Below are 18,414 nucleotides of genomic sequence, written 5' to 3'. Positions count from 1 at the left end.
AGTTCTGCAGGGTGTCCGTTAGCTTGGCCACCTGGAAGCTGCAGAGCCTCAAAGGGAGACGGTGGGGAAGGCATCCTTCAGGGACAGGCAAAATTTGGGATTCTGTAAATGCAACTGCAGGGGGTCCCAGGTTCCTCTGGTGGAGCTGAGAGCTTGTTACCTCTACAGGGACCAACAGCACAACCCCAGATGCCACCAGCGTTGGTCTGTGCAGGGATGCCAGCATTGACAGGCACAGGCAGGGAGTTACCTCCTGCCCTTGTTGTGCCTCTGCCTTCCCTGCCTCAGAGGCTGCGGGAAATGGCTAAGCTCACTCGCAGGGCTGGAGACGTGTGCCTTCAGATCAGGAGGAGCCCTTCCTCTGGGAATTTTGCCCACAGCTTGTTTGCAGGCTCTTGGCTCTAGGCCTCTGAGAAGTTACAGTATTCCCTCTTCCAGAGTATCCTGCCAGTCACCTTTGCTTACAGAGTATCTTCTGGCCATTTAATCACCCAGGAAGGGTCATGTCCTGTGGAGGTATTTGCAGGATTATTTATTCTCAAGCTCCCTCTGCACCAGAGCAAAATCAGGGCTTGAACAGACTATTGATTCCCAGACATAAGAAGAGGGAGTTGTGCTCATTGATTAAAGTTGCTTAACTGAGCCTCTGAGCCGCATCACCTAGACTATCTATGGTCAATTTATTGCCTTTCTACTTGGCCTGAGAGGGGTCCCACAGCAAGTAGGCTCCCACCTTGCACATCTCTATCAGATGCCTGGGATCCTCCCAAGCCCTCAGGGTGCCTGCAGGCAGGGTTCACCATACGCAGTCTCAGCAGCGATCGTCCAGGTTAGGCTTTTGTGGGTTTTGAAAGGAGCCACACTGATTTCCAGGGCATGGGATCAGGCTCCCGAGTGCATCGGGTGTTTCCCACCGAAGAGGAGGAGCAGCAGTGCCCATGGTGGTGTGTCTCCAAACCTTCCTAGCTGTTGAGAGCAGCTCACCAGGTGTGAGCCAACACGCTTCCTATCCATGTTTCATATTTCAAGTACTTATTACAGTGGCTTTGAAGCCATATGAAATTCACCCACGTCCCTAACTCAATTGGGTCTCAATAGCTGATACCTTAAAAATTGCAGTTGTTAATGTCAAGAAGGGATTTCTGTTCATTTGTCCCAGCCAGACACGACCAATACTAGATTCTGTAGAGATGAACTGAGATTTAATAGACAGATACTGTGATCCTTCTGTTAGACTACTGAGAAAGTGGAGCAAGACCTTTTGTTCTCTGTGTGGCATTGGGGTGTTAACAATCGCCCACCTGCCTTCAGCTCAGGTGTTGCAATGCTGATAGCTTATTAGCTGTAATGGCCAGAGGCCAACTGGCACAGCCAGACTGCTGATGCACTAATATATCAGACGACAGACCTGGGTAAGGCAGCAGTCAGAGCTTGATGCCAACTATCTGTAAATAACTGCTGCTCATCCCCCCCCATCTTCTCAGCCAAGCTCAACAGGGTAAAAGCATCAAGTAATTTGTCTCAGGATGTGTCTCTTTAGGGATCTGAGGAAGTAAATTTGTGAGCCAGAAGTGTATGGAAAAAACAGATTTAACCAGATCCTTGGTGACCTCCAAACTATCCAGCAAGGGATCTCAGGCCCAGATTTTGCTAGCAGAGAGAGAAAACAGCCCAGCAGAGCAAAGCAAAATACATTTAATTTAAGACATGCAGCTGGGAAAATGTTTTCAATCAGTCACTGGGAGGCTGACGTTAAAGGAAAACCAGAGCGATTAGTCGTACTTTAGATAACATGGTAAATTGTGAGGGAAATGTGTCTAGGACCAAAACCTCGGGGACGGGAGCCAGGTTGCAGGTCCTGTTCCAAGGGCTCATGCTCCCCCAGCACTTGGCAAGTTATGGCACCACCTCTCACAACTGCTCCATCAGCACCGCAGAGACATCATTTGAGTCCCTAAAGCCTCCTGAGACCCCAGGATAAATTTGCTATCAGGTGCCTGAGGTGACAAGGGCCTCAGAGAAGCAGTGAGGGGTCAAGTTTAGGGTTTGTGACATGCTCTGTCTGGGCATTTCCAACCAGATCCATTTCACAGCAAGAGCAAACACAGAGAAATCCCTTTTCTACCCCTGAACAGGCTCCTTCCCCACATACATGCTGCTATGATGTCTTCTCCTTCCCTCTGCCTCCTGCCATGCGGCTGTCTTGTTCTGGGGTCAGTGGTGCCGAAAATGCTCCATGTTGCAGGAGAGAGGCCCCGGGGTCTGCAGTGGTGTTAATGTGTATGTTTAAATGTCTGCGTGTATGTGCGTTTTGGGGGAGATAATCCATGAATTGCCAGAAACACTTGGTACCCTCGGTCATCGTGGCCGAGGACTGGCCCATTTTGCCCATCTGTCCCAGAGTACCTTTGAGGAGAAGGGCATCACCACCCAGGCTGGGCTGAAAGCATCCCTGGGAAAATCAGAGCAGAACAGTGTGAGAAATGCTGGCTTTCGCGTGTGTTTAGAGGGTGGGGCCCCATTTTCCTGGACCTTACTTTTTCTCTGCAGTGTCCAAGAGTCAGCTTAGCGGTGGGTCACTGATGCCTTATTTTACTCCAGCCGCAACTTGAGCTCTTTACTCAGCTAGCACAGCGTAGCTTTGGTATCCCATTGCAGTCACCAGGGCTGCAGACTCTCTGTAAGATGCCAAGAGGAACATCTGCACAAAGTTTTAAAACAAAAAGCAGACGAGAAGGAGATTGCTATAAATTCACCACCAAGATGCTGAATGACCCCATCTCCCTGTCTCCTTACTTTGCAGGGCGATGCAGCCTCTCCGAAGCCACAGGACTCTCAAAACCTGCTGACGGTCCGCAAGATCTCTGTTTCCCGCATGCACTCCTTGCCCAATGACAGCTACATGTTCCGGCCGGTGATGCCAGCGAAAGCCCCTTTCCCCCTCCATGAGGTGGAGATGGAAACGTATCCCTGCAAATCCCAAAGAGGTACTGCTCAACGAGTTTTCCCTTCCTCCTCCTAGCCAAAATCATGGGGCAGCAGGTTACACATGGTGGTGAGATGGGGAGTAAGCAACCCATGCCGAATGTGGGCTGAGCCAGGGCTTGCTTTCTTCCATTTGATACCATCAGCAGGACTGCAGTTCCCCACAGGCTGCACAATTCCATGTTTTCATCACATCGCTGCCTTTTCTCAGGAGAAAACTAGCAGCTCGGGTGTTTGATTGGCGAGAAGTGGGGCTCCCAAGCAATGTCGCAGGCATAGAGGACAGGCTGTTAGCTGATGAAAAGGATACGAGCTGCACATTTCTTCTGAAGTGATCAGCCCTGACATCATGACTATGAATCAATAAAATCAACATGAATAAAAGCAGGAGTCGGTATTACTTCCTGACAGAGCTCCTTTACAGCTATTGTTTCAGGCAGCCTTCAGTCTCAGAGCAGTATCTTTTTAGCACAGTACATTGAGTTCAGAGATGCAGGAGTTTCTCTGGGAGCGTAAAGATTAGAAACCACTCTCCAGTGCCTCCCTAGCCTGGCCTTATAATGAATCTTGTGGAGACACCCCGCAGTCACGGAATCATGAGCTACACAGAGCCTTTGAGTATACATTTACCCAACTGCATCCAAATACATTTCCCCTAAAATGCCTTTCTATCTCTTTTGTTGTGCGAGTTGGCTGAAAGAGAAATCAATAAGAAAGAAAATACCTGCCTCCCTAAAAGCACATGTGCTTCTTGAGTGGCTCCCAAGAACTTATCAGCCTGGTTTCCTTTGATGCAACATTGTTTGAAATGCAAGAACTGCTTGGACAGATGAGTAGTGGGTTTGCAAACCCTGGTGGGGCTGGCAAGATCTGCTCTGATTTCCTTGGGTGAAGTAACTCTATATTTGTTCAAACTCTCCAGATACCAGTTAATGTTCTCTGCTTAGTATTTATTATTATTTCACCTGCAAATTCTTTGCTAAGCAAAGAAAACAGAGGTTGAATTTCATGGCTGGACTACTGGGGATGGTTTTCATCTCTGTAGTGGGTGTAAATCAGGATTTATACCAGTATAAAACTGCTGTGATGTTGGCAGGGGTGGGTAGAACTGACCAAGATTTTTCTCATGTTTCCCACATTTCGCTCCAAGAACACTTGAGTGATGGATATGACAGGGTCTTACTTTTTACCTGGTCTGGTAGATGCATCCAACCAGCATCACCCAGCGCAGTGCTGCTTCTGAGCTGACCAAACTGATTTAAGTCACAGTCCCGTAAGTTACATGCAAGTAGAACTGAGCACATAGAGACTCACATTAGCATTTGTGCTTTCATGGGCTGCTCAATGCCAGTTAAGGATGCCTGGTCTTCTCCCAATACATCAGTGACTACATAGTGAAAATATTGTGAGGTGACCAGATCTTGTGTTATTTTGGTCTTAGATGCAGTTTCCTGATTTACTAGAAAAACAAGAGAAAAAACTATACAAATCCAGAGATATTCAGTGTTCCTGAGTATGCAGTTTAGAGGGGCTTTTGGTTTCCTATATGAGAGCTAGATGGAAGGTTTCCAACAGAAGGAAATTCCAACTAAGGACAGGGAGGAGAGCATAGGGTTTTGATTTTATGACCATGTTTGTGACAGATTTTATGACAGAGTTTTTCTGCATCATAAAAAAACATTTTCTAAAGCCTGGATTAGCACATGAATGGCACAGACTCGGTCTGAAACTCTGGCTGTAGGAGAGCCCAAAAAAGAACTAGGGAGAAGTGGGGTGGGGTGGGGGATGGGAAGCTTGCTGCTCTGCTCTTTCTGTGGTGTTCTGAAGAAAAGCTCCAAAAGAAAAATGATTAAACACTAACTTTTCTTTCTTCCCAACAACAAATCTCTTTCTGAAATGCAACTGCAATCTCTCTGGATGGCTCTTGTCATAGGTTCAAGTTCCCTGACCTCTGGGCGAGATCTCTTGAAGTGATGGATAACTGTGTTTTTAACATGGAGCAGCAATGTAGAAACAGACGTTGGGTTTCAAACTAATGAGGACAATAAATCCTGCAGCCAAAAAAATAAAAAAGCAAAAGATCTTTCAAACAACACAGAACTGCAGTAAAGCAGCACCACGAAGGGGCTGGGGAGGAGGGATTGCCTTTAGACTCAGCCAGGGGACTGGGAGCCTTCAGGAAGAGAGTGATTCCTGCCTGATACATGAGCTCAGGGACTGTCAAAGCACTGGAAGCAGTCTCCGTGCTGCTGATCAGACCACATTCAGCCAAGGCCTGCCTCGTGGACAGACGGTGGTGGTAGTGTTTGGGCTGTAGTGAATGGGAAAACTGCCCTGTGCACACCAGTGGTGTCTCCTCCCGGAGGAGTCGGTGGCAGGGTGCCCACTGGCTGTATGAGGCTGTAGGTTGGACCTTTAAGTCGAGATCTGGAGGCTCCCAGGGAGCTGAGCAGCGCTGCTCTTGCCTCCATGTGGCAGAGCAGCGTAAGGTTGCAAGCCCATCCCTGGCAGCACTGCAAAGACAACCCAGGCATCCTCACTTAGAGGATCGGGCACAGCTACCAGACTTCCTCGATCCATGTTCTCCTTTTACAAACCCACCCAAAGCAATGCTACCAGGAAAGGAGCAATGGCAGGGTTTCAAATGCAACCCCACCTCCTGCCCTTCATTTGCTGCCCTGTGGTCCTGGTGCCTGCCATCCACCCTGAGTGTCACAGCAGCTGCAAGAGAAGATTCCTGTTACCTGAAACAGAAAATAGAGGCTATGAGCATAAAGTATGTAACAGGAGATATCCCAGAGTGGGCAGAGCCACATGCAATGCTGCTGAATTGCAGACACTTCATCTGCAACCTCCCTGCCATCCCTGATGAGATATGGCCTAGTATTCAAAGCAGAAGACAGGACAAGGGACACCTGGTTTTTAATCCTGACACTGCCCAAATCTTATGCTGAGGCTTGGGATTTCATCCAGACTAGACAGTCTTTTCTTTTCGCCTCCCGCATTTACTCCCCTCCGGGAGTCTGTGGGCACCGGTTCTGCCTCAAACCTTCAGAGCGCCCATGCCAGCAGTGTTGGTGACTGCTTTCTCTCTGTTTCCTAGGGTCCATCACCTCCATCCGCTCCCAGCCCGTGGGAACGTGTTCCTCTCTGAGAGTCCCAACAGAGTCCCTCCAGCTGGCAGTCCGCTCTCCCAACCACGAAGGCCGCCACCGCTGGAAGATCTTTCCCCCCCACATCACACCTCGATCTCCTACTCTCAACAAGCTGCTCTGCAGACAGGTGAGAGGCCAAGAGCCTGCAGAGGTAAACTCCTTCATAGTCACCTGGATCCTTCCCTTCTTTTCCAGTCCCCTCTTGGGTTTCTTTTCTTGGAGCTGAGAGTACAATTCCCCTTTGTAGAACAAAACATTTCTAGTGCCTTAAATTTTGATATAGTCCAGTCTCAGCATGTGACACACGGGGGAAGGCCCTTTTTACCTACTTTGTGGATGTACTATTCTATGAAAAAATAGCTAAAACATAGAGAGAAGATGCCCAATTCAGTTTTACCAGTGCTGTGAGTCGCCTGCAGTCAACCCTACACCACATCACTTTAGACAGGTTGCACTGACTCAGGATTTGGTGCTAGAGCAAGAGTAAGACCATGCAGAAAGACCCAGAAGATACAAGCCGGGTCTGTCTGCTAGCAAAACTGCATCCTCTTGTACAGGGAGGGTCTGACGGGAACTGGCACGATGTGGCAGGGATGGCGTGGTGCAGGGCACGTTAGAACCACCAACTTTTCTGCCACGTGCCATGTTTCATCACTGGAAGTGCCACTGGCCCAGCACATTCCCAGGCTCTCACCCCATCTCTCTCTCCTCACCTTCCAGGAGGCCATTCAGACGGACTCTGTGGACGGGCAGACTCCAGACCGCAGGGACAGCCTGCAAGCAGAGCCTGGAGAGATGCTACCATCAGCCACGCAGCCCCAGAGCACCTTCACCCCCAGCCCGCTCCATCCCTCGGCTGCCTCCCTCCCGGGCACCCCTCCAAGCTCCCCCCCGTCTTCCCCGCATCGGCACCCCAGCACACTCACGCGGAAGCACACCTGCAGCCAGCACGGCGTCCCCAGCCGGCCGCCCAGCCCCGGCGGCAGCCCTCCCAACCCTGAGGGCTGCCTCTTTGAGTCCTCCGACCTGGCTGACGAGGAGGTTTGCCACATCAACAGCTCGGCCAAAGACTGGGGAGGGGATCACTTGGATGCTGGGAGCCGCTCGACTTCACCGTTCATCTCCCCGGCCCCGTCTCCAGTGCCCCTCAAGAACTGCAGCACAACCAGCCTCTCCAGGGGCAGCAGCAAGGAGAAGGACTTGAAGAAGTTTTACAGCATCGATACGAAGGGCTTTCTCAACAAGCCCAGCTGGGCAGACGACCAAAGGCGGCACTCCATCGAGATCTGCCCCTCCATCAGCGACGGGGACTGTAGCTTTGAGGACCCTGCCAAGGAAAAGCAGCGGTCCCCTGTCCACATCCAGACGGAGTCCGAGTACATCCACGGAGCCCGGAGGAAGAAGAAGATGAGCCCACCCTGCATTTCTATAGATCCTCCCATGGAGGACGACAGCGGGGCGGCGTCACGCACCAAACCCTCCGAGAACAGCATGCTGCGGCGAAGGACCCCATCCTGTGAGTTCCCAGCTTACAGAGAGTCCTTGGAGCTCGCGGAGAGCCAGCCCGGGGAGCCGGCCTCCAAAGCGGAGCGCCGGGGCCAGCCCCCATGCCGCGGGGAGCACCTGACCATCCCCAACTTCTCCTTCGAGCAGTTGGACGGCGGCTCCATGAGCAGCCTCTCGGATCTCCTCCTGGACAGCGGTCAGTCCACACCGGCCTCCATGGACTCCCGGCCGGACGATGCCACCTCCGAACTGAAAAAGCCGGATCATTTAAAAACTCAGTGGAGCAACACCGAGAAAAGCAATGAGCTCCTGGGCATTGCTAAGAGCCCCCTCCAGAAGCAGGACTTGGTCCCCATGACTGTTGCAACAGAAGAAGACGTAGATGACCCAGTATAGCTTTCTGGGAGGGGGGAGCGGGGGGGTCTCAAGGGCTTGACACCAATGTGGGTTTTCAAACCGAAGGGACTGAGCGGCCACAGGTACGTGGGTGGCTGCTCTGTCATTTTTTTTCCTTTTGCGCAGTCACTTGTTCTTAAGCGCTGTGGAGGTTTGCAAAAAAAACCACACACACACACACACAAAAAACCAAACAAAAAAAATTTGAAAAGAAAAAGAAACCAAACAAATGGCTGGACGAAACGGTGACGGGCTTCGGGGTGGGGGGAGCGGATTTGCAAAGCGGTTTGGGGGTTTCTTTTCTACAGGGAAGGTGGAGTTGATTCAGGGGGTTGCTTCGTTCCTCCCACCCCGCTCCGTGGCCTCAATCACATTGATTCGGGTTCGAGGTGGTGGCGGTTGGGATTTGGGGGATTCTCTTTGGGTTTTGTTGTTTTGTTGGTTTTGTTTTTTTAAAGATGCTCAACTTTTAACAAGGCACCTTTTAGAGATGTCACATTACGCGGGAGTGCCCAGGAGATGGGAGCTGTACATTGTCTGTATATCAGCAGTTATATAAATAGAAATAATGTATTTGTGAGATACAAAACAAGGAAAAAAGACAAAAAAAAATATACCCACAAAAACTCTCTCTTCATAATGCACATATTTTTATAGAGAAATGATACTGTTTTTTGCATTACATGTGACTCCGCAACTGGGTGGTGTTTCCTTGGGTTTTATGTGGAACTAATTATTACGGCCATTCGTTTTCCAAATGTTTCTCTTCTTTCTTCACTTTCATTTTTTTCCTCTCCTTCCCTCCACCATCATCCCACCAGCTTCTTTTCACAGCTAATGCTTTAGACGTCTCTCTCATTTTTCTTTTGTACTTTGGAGGTTGTCCTAACTACAGAAAAAAAACCAAATCACTACTGAATTGTAGCCAGTGCAATAATAAGTTATGCATTCTTCTTGTCTGTACAACTGTCCTGTTGCTTTATTTTTTTTCCTTTTTTTAACTGAAATTCAGGTTAAATGTCGCAATAATCTGAACTAACGTGCACAAACATGGTTTCTTGTGTTACAAAGAAAAAAAAAGATGAAAAAAAGGAAAAAGTTAAATTTACAGAGATAAAAAACAAAACAAATAAATAGTAAATTATTTAAGAAATGTATTTTGTTTACTGCAGTTCAAAGTAAATTATTGATACAGTATGTAAAGGTATAAAGAGCTGTCTTAGGTGATGTTCTTTGTGAGCATTTAAGCTGATGATTTGTCCTCCTCATAGCAGAATGCCTTCGAAACCTCGGTGGTGGCCATAACCCTCCCATTTGCACTCTATCTGTCGGTCTTCCCTCCACACCCCCTGCACCCACACGTGGACGCGTTCACCTCCCAAGGCCCTTCCCTCGCCAGCTCCGACTGAGAAGCCTCTAGAGGAATTCAGGTCACCTCTTAACACCACTTTTTTATTTTGCAGTTTTTGGGGTTGATTTTTTTTTCTTTTTTAGCCTCCGGTCCCTGCCCCCTCCCCACCCCTCATCCAGGCCCTCTCACCGTGGGACAGCTTCACCATGGAAAGCTGATGTTAAATAAGAGCAGCAACGAGTCCGTCGCATGGACGCACCATCGGCCCGAGCGCCGGGCAGCGGCAGCGAAAAGACATACAGGGGAAAAAAAAAAATTAAAACAATCGTTTTTGTTTGGTTCGTTCCATGCCGCCTCATATTTATGCATTCACATATATCTTCTGTTATTTATGCATTCATTACTCAAAAGGAAATGTATCTTGTTTCACATGTATTAAACTGTATAAACTGGAAGCGTGGCCTGACTTTGTGCCCCAGGGCGAGGTGTAGCCGGGATGCCGAGCCCTGCTCCAGCGCACCGCGTCCAGCCGGCAGCTCTCGCTGCCCGCAGCCCAGCCCGAAGGTCTCCATCCCACTCCCAGAGCTCGGCATCCCCTAAAACCTCTTTTCTAAAATGTGGCCGTCCGGGCTGCGGGCCGCGGGTCTGAACCATCCCCTTCCCTGCTGGCATTTGGAGCTGGTCCCACCTCCCGCTCGGCTCCAACGGTGATGCTCGGCAGATCCCTCACCTCACGCAAGAGCCTCCGTATATCGAGCGGCTGCGTGCCGACTGCTTCCGAGCACCTGTGCCACTGTAATTAAGAGTCATTTAGGATTATTGTAAATAATTATTCCGTCTCGGTGGGATAGCAAGGAATTCCAGAGAAGCGCCATAAAAGTAATTATTAATAGCGCTTTGGGGACGGTGGCAAACTCCTTTCATTGCAGTTTAAGCAGCAGACTGGAAAGGAGGGGAGGTGAATTCCCCTGCGCTGGGCTGAATCCTGCCTGGAGGCGCATGGGATGCCCCGGTGTGTCCCTCGGCGGCTGCGCCGCGCAGCTGCTCCTGGTCTTACTGCTGTAATTATGTAGCTTTGCTGGGAAAGGCAGTGTCCCCCGTGCCCAAATCTACTTCTCGGTACCCCAGAGCTGGAGGAAAACCCTCTCGCCCACGGGGCGGTGCGGCTGATAACTCCCTGCACAGTGACGGAGAGGTGGCTTGCGGAACAAGTTGGAAGGGCTTGAGGCCACGGCAGTGTGTCGGGGAGAAGTTCGGAGATTTGCTCCTGTGGCCCCTGGTCCTGGCTCTGCCTGGGCTCCAAGCCATGAGCCAGCACCACGTCTGTGTGAGATGGCTGAATACTGGGGGCATTGAGATCCAGGTACCAACACCTTGATTTTGCAGCAGGAACCACAGCTTGGAGTGCATTAAATGAGGCTCCAGCAGGCTAAAAAGCAGCCAAGGGGCTATTTTATTTTATGCCAGCAGAAATGTAAAGGGAGGAAAAGAAGAGGCTCTCCCTCTGCCTGTCACCCAGCCAGGATCAGGATGGGACGGGACAGGCGTATCCTGCTCCGCTGCGGCAGGAGCCCAGCGCAGCTGCAGCTGGAGACACAGGAAAAACCCCCGGAGATCACCCAAAATACACAGCAAGTGCTGGGGGTGGGTTTTATGTTATGAAAGATCTCCTTTGTAAAGAGGTAATTTGTTAAAACCAACACGTCTCACGGAGTAGGAGCTTTGAACAAACTGCAGTCAGGGAAGGGGTTTATTACAACCTTGGGAATAAATCCTGGTGAAGCCCCGGCAAGAGGAACCCTGGCCCGGCACAGTCCCGGGATGCTGCAGGCAATTGTAGGAAAGGCAGGCAGCTTTTCCAGGGGAGCTGCCTGCTGCCAGGGGGAGCAGAGGAGGGAAAGGCTCCTATTTATTAAATTTCAATTATAATTTTTTTTTTTTTTTTTGTAAAAGGAACATATTTATAAGATGTTTGTTCCTGCCTGCTCTGGAGTGGGGACAAAGGGAAAGAGCCTTTTCCCATCACCTTCCCAGAGCATCTTTCCAAATTCAGGAGGGGTCTGAGACACTGCAGAGGGGTGCAAGCTACATGCATGATCCATCTTCAGCAGATGGATGAGCTGTGGGAATGACAGTGCTGCCCCACAATGCCGGAGCAGAGGTATCTCTCAAAGTGAGTCTACCTGTCACTTGTCACCTTCCCGACCAGGGGTTTCCAGCCAAGGACAGAAAAATCCAATTTGAGGCAGGAACCTCTGCTGTTAGAAGCTTTTTTTGGCAAACTTGTGCTTTATTAAGCTAAAAGTAAGCCTAAATCAGACCATTTAATTCCAAGCAGGAGTGTGAAGCTCATGGAGTTGCAAAAAGGCTTTCCTTGCCCACAGTTACAGCTTGGGTGGCTTCAGGAGTGCTGGGGTCGGGCTGCTCTGGGAATCACCCCTTTTCCAGGACTCTTCCCTGCTAAGCACAGGGGATCCCACAGGCACAAACCCAGGAATAAAACACATCAGACCCATGAAGAGGTTGGCCCAAGCTGGCAGTTTGTTGGTGGTGTGGGGAGGACACACCATGTGTCTTCACTGTCCTGATCCACACCATGACGACAGCCCTGCTCCCAGGTATGAAACGCCTCAGCTCAGGTCATCAGCAGAGCAAAATAACCTTTCCTTTCTTATTTCTGAGTTCAGTCTCAGCACAGGCAGCTTGCCAAGACTGGGATGTGGTCTGCATCCCACAACATCCCTCCTGCAAGGTGTAGGGGACTCAGACATCACCCATACCCCAAGGACAAGCTTCAGCTGGGACCTGCAGGTTCAGAGCTGCCTCAGCCAAAAGGAGAAGGGATTTAATGGGCTTTTGCTGCCTCTGAATAGCTGGCGAGGCTCACCTTACTGGTGCAGCCTCCCCACCACTCCCTGCGGGATGCAGCCGCCCCCCAGGACGGCCCTGCAGCCGGGACATCTGTCCTGGGCTCCCGCTGAGACCATCCCGGGGGTCTGGGGATATGGATCAGGGTCTTGCAAACGTAGAAGAGAAGGACAAGGCAGGACCCTGGTACTGAGAGCAATTAGTGAAGACAAGGTGTCTTTCATCGTTTGCTGGATGCAAAACCCTACTCTGTAGAGTAAAGAAGATGGTGGGGATGTAACCATCTCTCCGAAGCCAGAGTGCAAGTCTTTACTGTGCGTCAGACCACGGGGAAGTCGCTCGCCTCCAGCAGGTCTGATGTTCCCAGCCAAGAGCATCTGAACATGCCGTGTGGCTTCAGGACCTTCCTCTCCTTCCCTGCAGACACCGGTGCCAAGGCCGAGGTGTTCATCACAGCTCAGTGATGCCTCCCAGTACGTGTGGATGTACTCCCCCTGGCCCTGCCAGGCCCCCCCCCCCCCCCCAGCTCCCTCCTTCCCCACTGGCCTCCATCCCCCACGGTGCAGGGAAGCCCACATCGCCTTGGAGGCTGCTACGAGCCTTTGCATTGTGGCTGCAGGGCAGGGGACTTGCCTGTCCCCTCTGACAAAGCCACTGACAGAACATCCTGGCAGTGTGGGGAGACTCAAGCTCCGACTGAATTTTCTCAGACCAGGTAGTGACCATGAATTGCTCCCTGATGTCTCTTTTGGGGACAGTCACCTGGACAGACGGGTACAAAACCCCCGAGCTCCCCCAGTGCAGCCCAAACCTGGCCATAACCAACTGCACAGAGAAACAGTTTCACATCACCTGGTGTTAATTTTCCTGCTGATTGAATCTCTGCAATGTTAAGTAATTTCCACCAGGCCGTCTGCAAGGGTTGTGTTGCTTAAGATCAGAAGTGAAAAGCACCGGGTAAATGCAAGTCATTATTATTTAATTGGATCGATTCCTGTTTTGCATTTTTAATGACAATTCAGCTGCGTCCATTTGTCAGCCAGACTCTGCCCCACCGCTCTCGGTTTCAGCAAAACCACAGCCCGCAGGGACGGCAGCGCTGCATCGGTCTGGGCTCTCCCGGAGCCGCTTTGGCAGCCTTTGAGGAGTAGGGATCAAACGAGGATTAAAAACCACCATGTTGAGGTAGGGGCAGAGGAAACCATCACAGAGTGACTTGAAGAGGCTTCAGATGGTCTCTGTTTCAAAGTTAAATCTCAGATGGCATCAATCTGAAATTCTCTTTGTCAGGCTGGGGAGAAAAAGAGCATTAAAAAAAAAAAAAAACAAACCACCAGCCAAATCTGAATCCATCCCCAGTGCAATTAGACACAACCTTTAATCTGTCAGTGTTGCGAGATCATACAGGTTGCATGAATACTAATAAGCATTTGATATTTGTACAAGATTTCTTAGGATGAATAATTAAATTGACTTTATCCATTACACCTTCCCTATTAAGCCTTAAATACATGGCTGTGTTTTAATGGCTGGGGCCGTCTCATCTTCCATATGAGGGGGCTTAATTAGAAATTTTAGTGCAGCCTGCCAGAGCCACAGCACCAGCAGCATGGTCTGAGGGGCTGAAATCTCCATGCCTTTTATTTTTTTTTTAAAGCAGCTCAACATGTCTATCTGCTGCAATCCTGCTGGGGCCCTGGAATAACTCAAGCTCACACCAGGTGGGTGCTCAATCCTCTTCCAGCAAAATGGTGTTAATGTAGGCACCCCCACTTCTCCCACAACGGGTTTTAGCCCTTTCAGTGGGGCCGGCCCCAGTACGAGCTCTCTGCAGAGGCTGGGAGCGTGCAGAGGGGTTGCTCCGGGCTGAGGGACATGCAGCAGCACAGACGTGCTCCCTGGTTCGACACTGATGCATGCGGCAATGTCACTGGGAGGGTTTCATACCCAGGTTGGGGCTGCGGCCAGGCTGGGCTGCTCCTCATGCCAGGACCCCTCACTTGTGTTCACTCACTTGTAGGTCAGAGTTTGGTTTTTTTCCAGCTGTGGCTGTTGGACTATTCAGTGAAAAAAAAAATCTGTTCATGGGGAAAGAGAGAAAATGCCAGCAACCCTCATTATGTCACTCCACAGGAAAGAAACCAGATTAATTATTTGAATATTTGATTGAAATCCCCTGGAGCAGCTTATTTTTGATTCTGCTTTGCCCCACTCAGAGGCACAAGCTGCCGAAGGCCCGTGGTGACGTCTCCAGGGTTTGCCGCAGATGCACAAGCAGAGCGCAGCTCTCCCACCCAAGTCATCCCCCGAAAATGCAGCCACTGCTGGGGCAGGAGGCCAACAAGCAGGAGGGGTTTGCGTCCAGCAAAGGCAGGAGCTCGCTTCCCCTCCCCTTTTCTCCCCAGACCCTGATTATTGCTCTTATTCCTTATGCCCTTATCGAATCTGATGGCCCTGCTGGGAACCAGCTTCTCCAGTCCTCCTCACCCTCTCTCCCTTCCTGATTGCATGTTAATTTATTCTGACTGGCTCAGACCGAGGCACTAATTAATTTTCCTCATTAACAACAACAAAAAAAAATCTCACAAATGGTAACAAGTTCCAATACAAATTAATTCTTCATAGAAGACAGGGCATTTCACAGCTTGTTGGCAGCGACACCTCCCATACCCAGCGTTGCTCTGCCTGGCACAGGGCTGGCAGCCACACAGACAGGGGGGTGTTTGAGCTGAACCCCAACCTGTTAAATCACCCAGAGTAATGAGGGGGAACAGAATACTGAATATTGAAATGTCCGCTTTGGATTTTTGCCCTGCTTTTCTGCTCTGGGGGGATATTGGTAAAACGTGCTTGGGTTGAGGATGGAGCAAGTCCCCTTGGGTTCACACCTGGCCTGGGTTACAAAGCGCCGTGTGTGTCCCCCAGTCCCGGCAAAGCCCCTTCCCCACTGTGACCAGGGTGATGGGGACCCTCCTGGTGCAGCTGCAACCCCAGCTGGCTCATGGCGTTCAGACACGTAACACAAAAGTTCACCCCACCTGTCTTCACTCCATTACCTTCCCACCAAAATAAATCTCCGGGTAAATATATTCAGCAAGAATTACAGCAAGCATATCCTCCTCTGGTATGTCGTTTGATGTTGTGAGAATATCCTCCTTCCATGCTGTTTGAGTTGAGCAGCAGGTGGGAAGAGCTCCGAGAACAGAAGTAAAAGGCTGTTAAGACAAAGGGCAGGGAAGCTCTCTGCAGCCTCCTCGCAGAGATAAAATGCAGGCAGGGATGAGTCAGGCTGGCAACGTTGTGCAAACAGTCTAAAAATAAAACTGGTTTATTGCAGATTAATGACACCATAAAATGTATTTCACTGGCCATTTAGCAGGTGTTGATCGTAAATATTTGGGATTAAAAATAAACTTTTCTGCTGTGCCACTGTATTGTCATTTCGTCTCATCCACCTTCCCCGAGTGCCTGTTGGAAGCAATGAATCAGCCCCAGGGTTGGTTTAATCATACTTGAAAATGTAATAGTGACAAAGTACCTGCTTTCTGGGTATCTCCCCGCAGCACAGGACTTTTAAGCACTCACTCTCCCAGGCAGCAGCAAGCAGCAGAGCCCAGACCTGCCACTCACACCAAGGGCTCTACTACTGCTACTGCAGTTATGCTGAAGGAGCCCAGAGATGGGGTGATGGGCAACAGGCATCGTAGGAGATACACACCACAGGCTGTATCACGCTCTGTCACTGCCTGACAGCTTTTCCCAGGACAAGGAAATCCTCCACCTGCTCCCCCACTTCCAAGGGCTAGCTCAGCCCTCACCCATGCAACTGCGGAGTCAATCCCTATGGAAACAGACGGCACCACCACCCTCCGGCCTCCCCAGGAACCCACTGCCCCAGGAATGAGGCAGCCTGTTCGGCTCTGGGAGCCAGGTCAAGGTACATTGGCTTGATTCAGAAGCTCTTAGTGACAGGGCTCCAAGCAATTTGGATTTTTCCAACCCCTTGCTCTTTCAGGTGAATGAAGAAAACATAATTCCCTTAGCTGTTTAACATGCCTTGTGCATGGAGGTCAGTGCTAAAGGGACACTGGTGTGCTCGCTAGACCAGGAGTCATTCTTGTGGAGCTGGGACCCGACGTGGGCACAGGATCTGCAAGAGATGACAAGTCAGCGAGCAGCAGGTGAGTGCCCTTCCTCCCTGCGAAGATGGCTGCGGCCCCAAACACCCCAGGGAGGCTTCCCGTTAGTCCCTTCACATATCACAGGGTCAGGGCAAGACCAAGAGAAGAGGTGAATGTTTTACGTGGCCAAGAGAAATAGCAACATCGTTAAGTAACACCTATGGAGTTGCTGCGATCCACGAGTTTTCTTTATGCTTGGAAATCAAACTCTCTGATGGATCATTAATTAAGTGTTCCAGCACGGTAAAAATGCTTTTTTGCTTGGGATTTCACTCCACTCACAAAGATTAAAAATGCAGCTAATTAGAACAAGACTGGCATGCAAGGGAGGAAAGAAAAAAATGTCTCGTTATGACTGGGATGGGACAGAGTCCTTCCACAAGCAGGTACAGATGACTCACAGCTGCTGAACAATCCTGCTGCCTTCTCTCTGTCATGGGGAAGGTCTCCCAGTGCTGGTATTAACTCCTCCAGCAGCTGTATATCGCTTGCCAGGCAAGAAAAGAATCCTTAAATTGGCTCTTAGCTAGCTCTGAGGTAGCTAAGTAAAGTGTTAATTAAACATCCTTGCTAGCTGCATCAGACAGCTGGTTGAGAACTGTTTTATTTCCCCCCCGATAATTTTCAGTTCACATGAACTATTTTCTCTGAAGCATTTCTGAGGGGCAGGGGAGAAAGGATAAAATTTCAGCCATTCCCTCCCATCCCTCCTGTTTTTCTCCCGTTCTTCTCTTGGCCAAATTTGTTTGCTGAATGTGAAAAAAAAAAACCCAAACTCAAATAAAACCTGAAAAATCGAGTTGAAATAGACTTTGACAGAGAATACATCTATTGGAACGTGGAAGGTATTTTTCAGCGTGAAGTGTAATGGTAGTTTACTTTCAGTCCAATATAAACCACACCACCCCTTTCAACAGAAGAGGCGGTACCTTGGGGGGTCCCTTTGCCTCAAGGAAAGACACCTGCAATGAAAAGTCCCTTGTGTGGCACTGCAGGGAACCAGAGAGCAAAGCCATCTTCACCAGGTCTGCCAGAGGGGAGATAAAATGGAGCTGGCGGATGCGGACAAGGCATTGTCCCAGCCGTGCTAGTCTGCATCTCTGCTCAGCCCATGTGCGAAAGGTCTCCGACTCGTTGCGACCACAGCACGGGAAACCCAAACAGGCGCCGAGCCAGGGCTTCCTTCATTCCTCCCATCCTTCCCCGGAGGGTCCGGTGGCAATCAAATGCCCCCTGGATCGCTCTCAGTGAGGGGGAGCACCATCTAGGGTGCAGAAAGGAGGCGAAGGGATGAACCGCAGCCTCCGCGGCGCCGATGTCCGTGTGGGCGGCGAAGCTCCCTGGCGTGAGGGAGGGACACGTCGTGGCCTCTGCGGGGAAAAGAGTAAGACCTGGTCAGCAGATTTCAGCGGTTTCAGCTCTGCAGAGCCTCAGCGCATTTGTTTGCCTTGTTGACGCACAAAATTCACCCCCTCCTTTTTAATTACAGCAGGCTAATTAAACCAGCACCGTCCCATATCCTCCCCTTCCCACAGTTACGTGCGGCCACATCCAGACAACGGCGTTATGGAGGCACGGCATGCTCCCCTAAGGCCGGGGGAATAATCCCCTGGCTGCGGGGCACCAAGGACCCTGCCGGCCTCTCCTCTCTCCTCACACCCATGAGGGTGACCCTCCGGAGACCACAAAATCACACCATTCCTCACCGATCCCAAATCCCTGGAAAAAATCCTTGCCCGGGAACGGACGGAACCGCTTTGGCCCGGCCAGCAGCAACATCTAGTGGCCACCTCCTCGACGCCTGCTACTGGGAAAAGGCCCCAGTCCCCTGGCTGTGCTTTAAAAACAGCTTGCTGGGATTGATATAGGCTAATATTAACATAATAAACCCAGAAAGTTCAAAATATGAGGTGGTATGAAGAGTAAAAGGGGGGGGGGGGGGGGGGGGTTGGGGGGGGGGCCCTGATAGCCG

General features: G+C 50.5%; 1 protein-coding gene across 1 annotated transcript in view; it reads left to right on the top strand.

Annotated features, from left to right (window-relative positions):
- Positions 1-9,451, top strand: part of CACNA1H (calcium channel, voltage-dependent, T type, alpha 1H subunit) — a 128,098-nt gene extending 118,647 nt beyond the window's left edge. Inside the window, exons 31-34 of the mRNA XM_010570604.1 lie at positions 2,814-2,987; positions 6,089-6,267; positions 6,861-8,036; positions 9,314-9,451. Of these exons, the coding sequence (XP_010568906.1) occupies positions 2,814-2,987; positions 6,089-6,267; positions 6,861-8,036; positions 9,314-9,451 (1,667 nt within the window). The remainder of the gene's footprint in view (positions 1-2,813; positions 2,988-6,088; positions 6,268-6,860; positions 8,037-9,313) is intronic.
- Positions 9,452-18,414: the final 8,963 nt, after the last annotated feature.

This window comes from Haliaeetus leucocephalus, unplaced genomic scaffold, assembly GCF_000737465.1.
Source record: "Haliaeetus leucocephalus isolate CR32 unplaced genomic scaffold, Haliaeetus_leucocephalus-4.0 Scaffold295, whole genome shotgun sequence".
NCBI classification, from domain to species: Eukaryota; Metazoa; Chordata; class Aves; order Accipitriformes; family Accipitridae; genus Haliaeetus; species Haliaeetus leucocephalus.
This window is presented reverse-complemented; position numbering and strand designations above follow the sequence as displayed.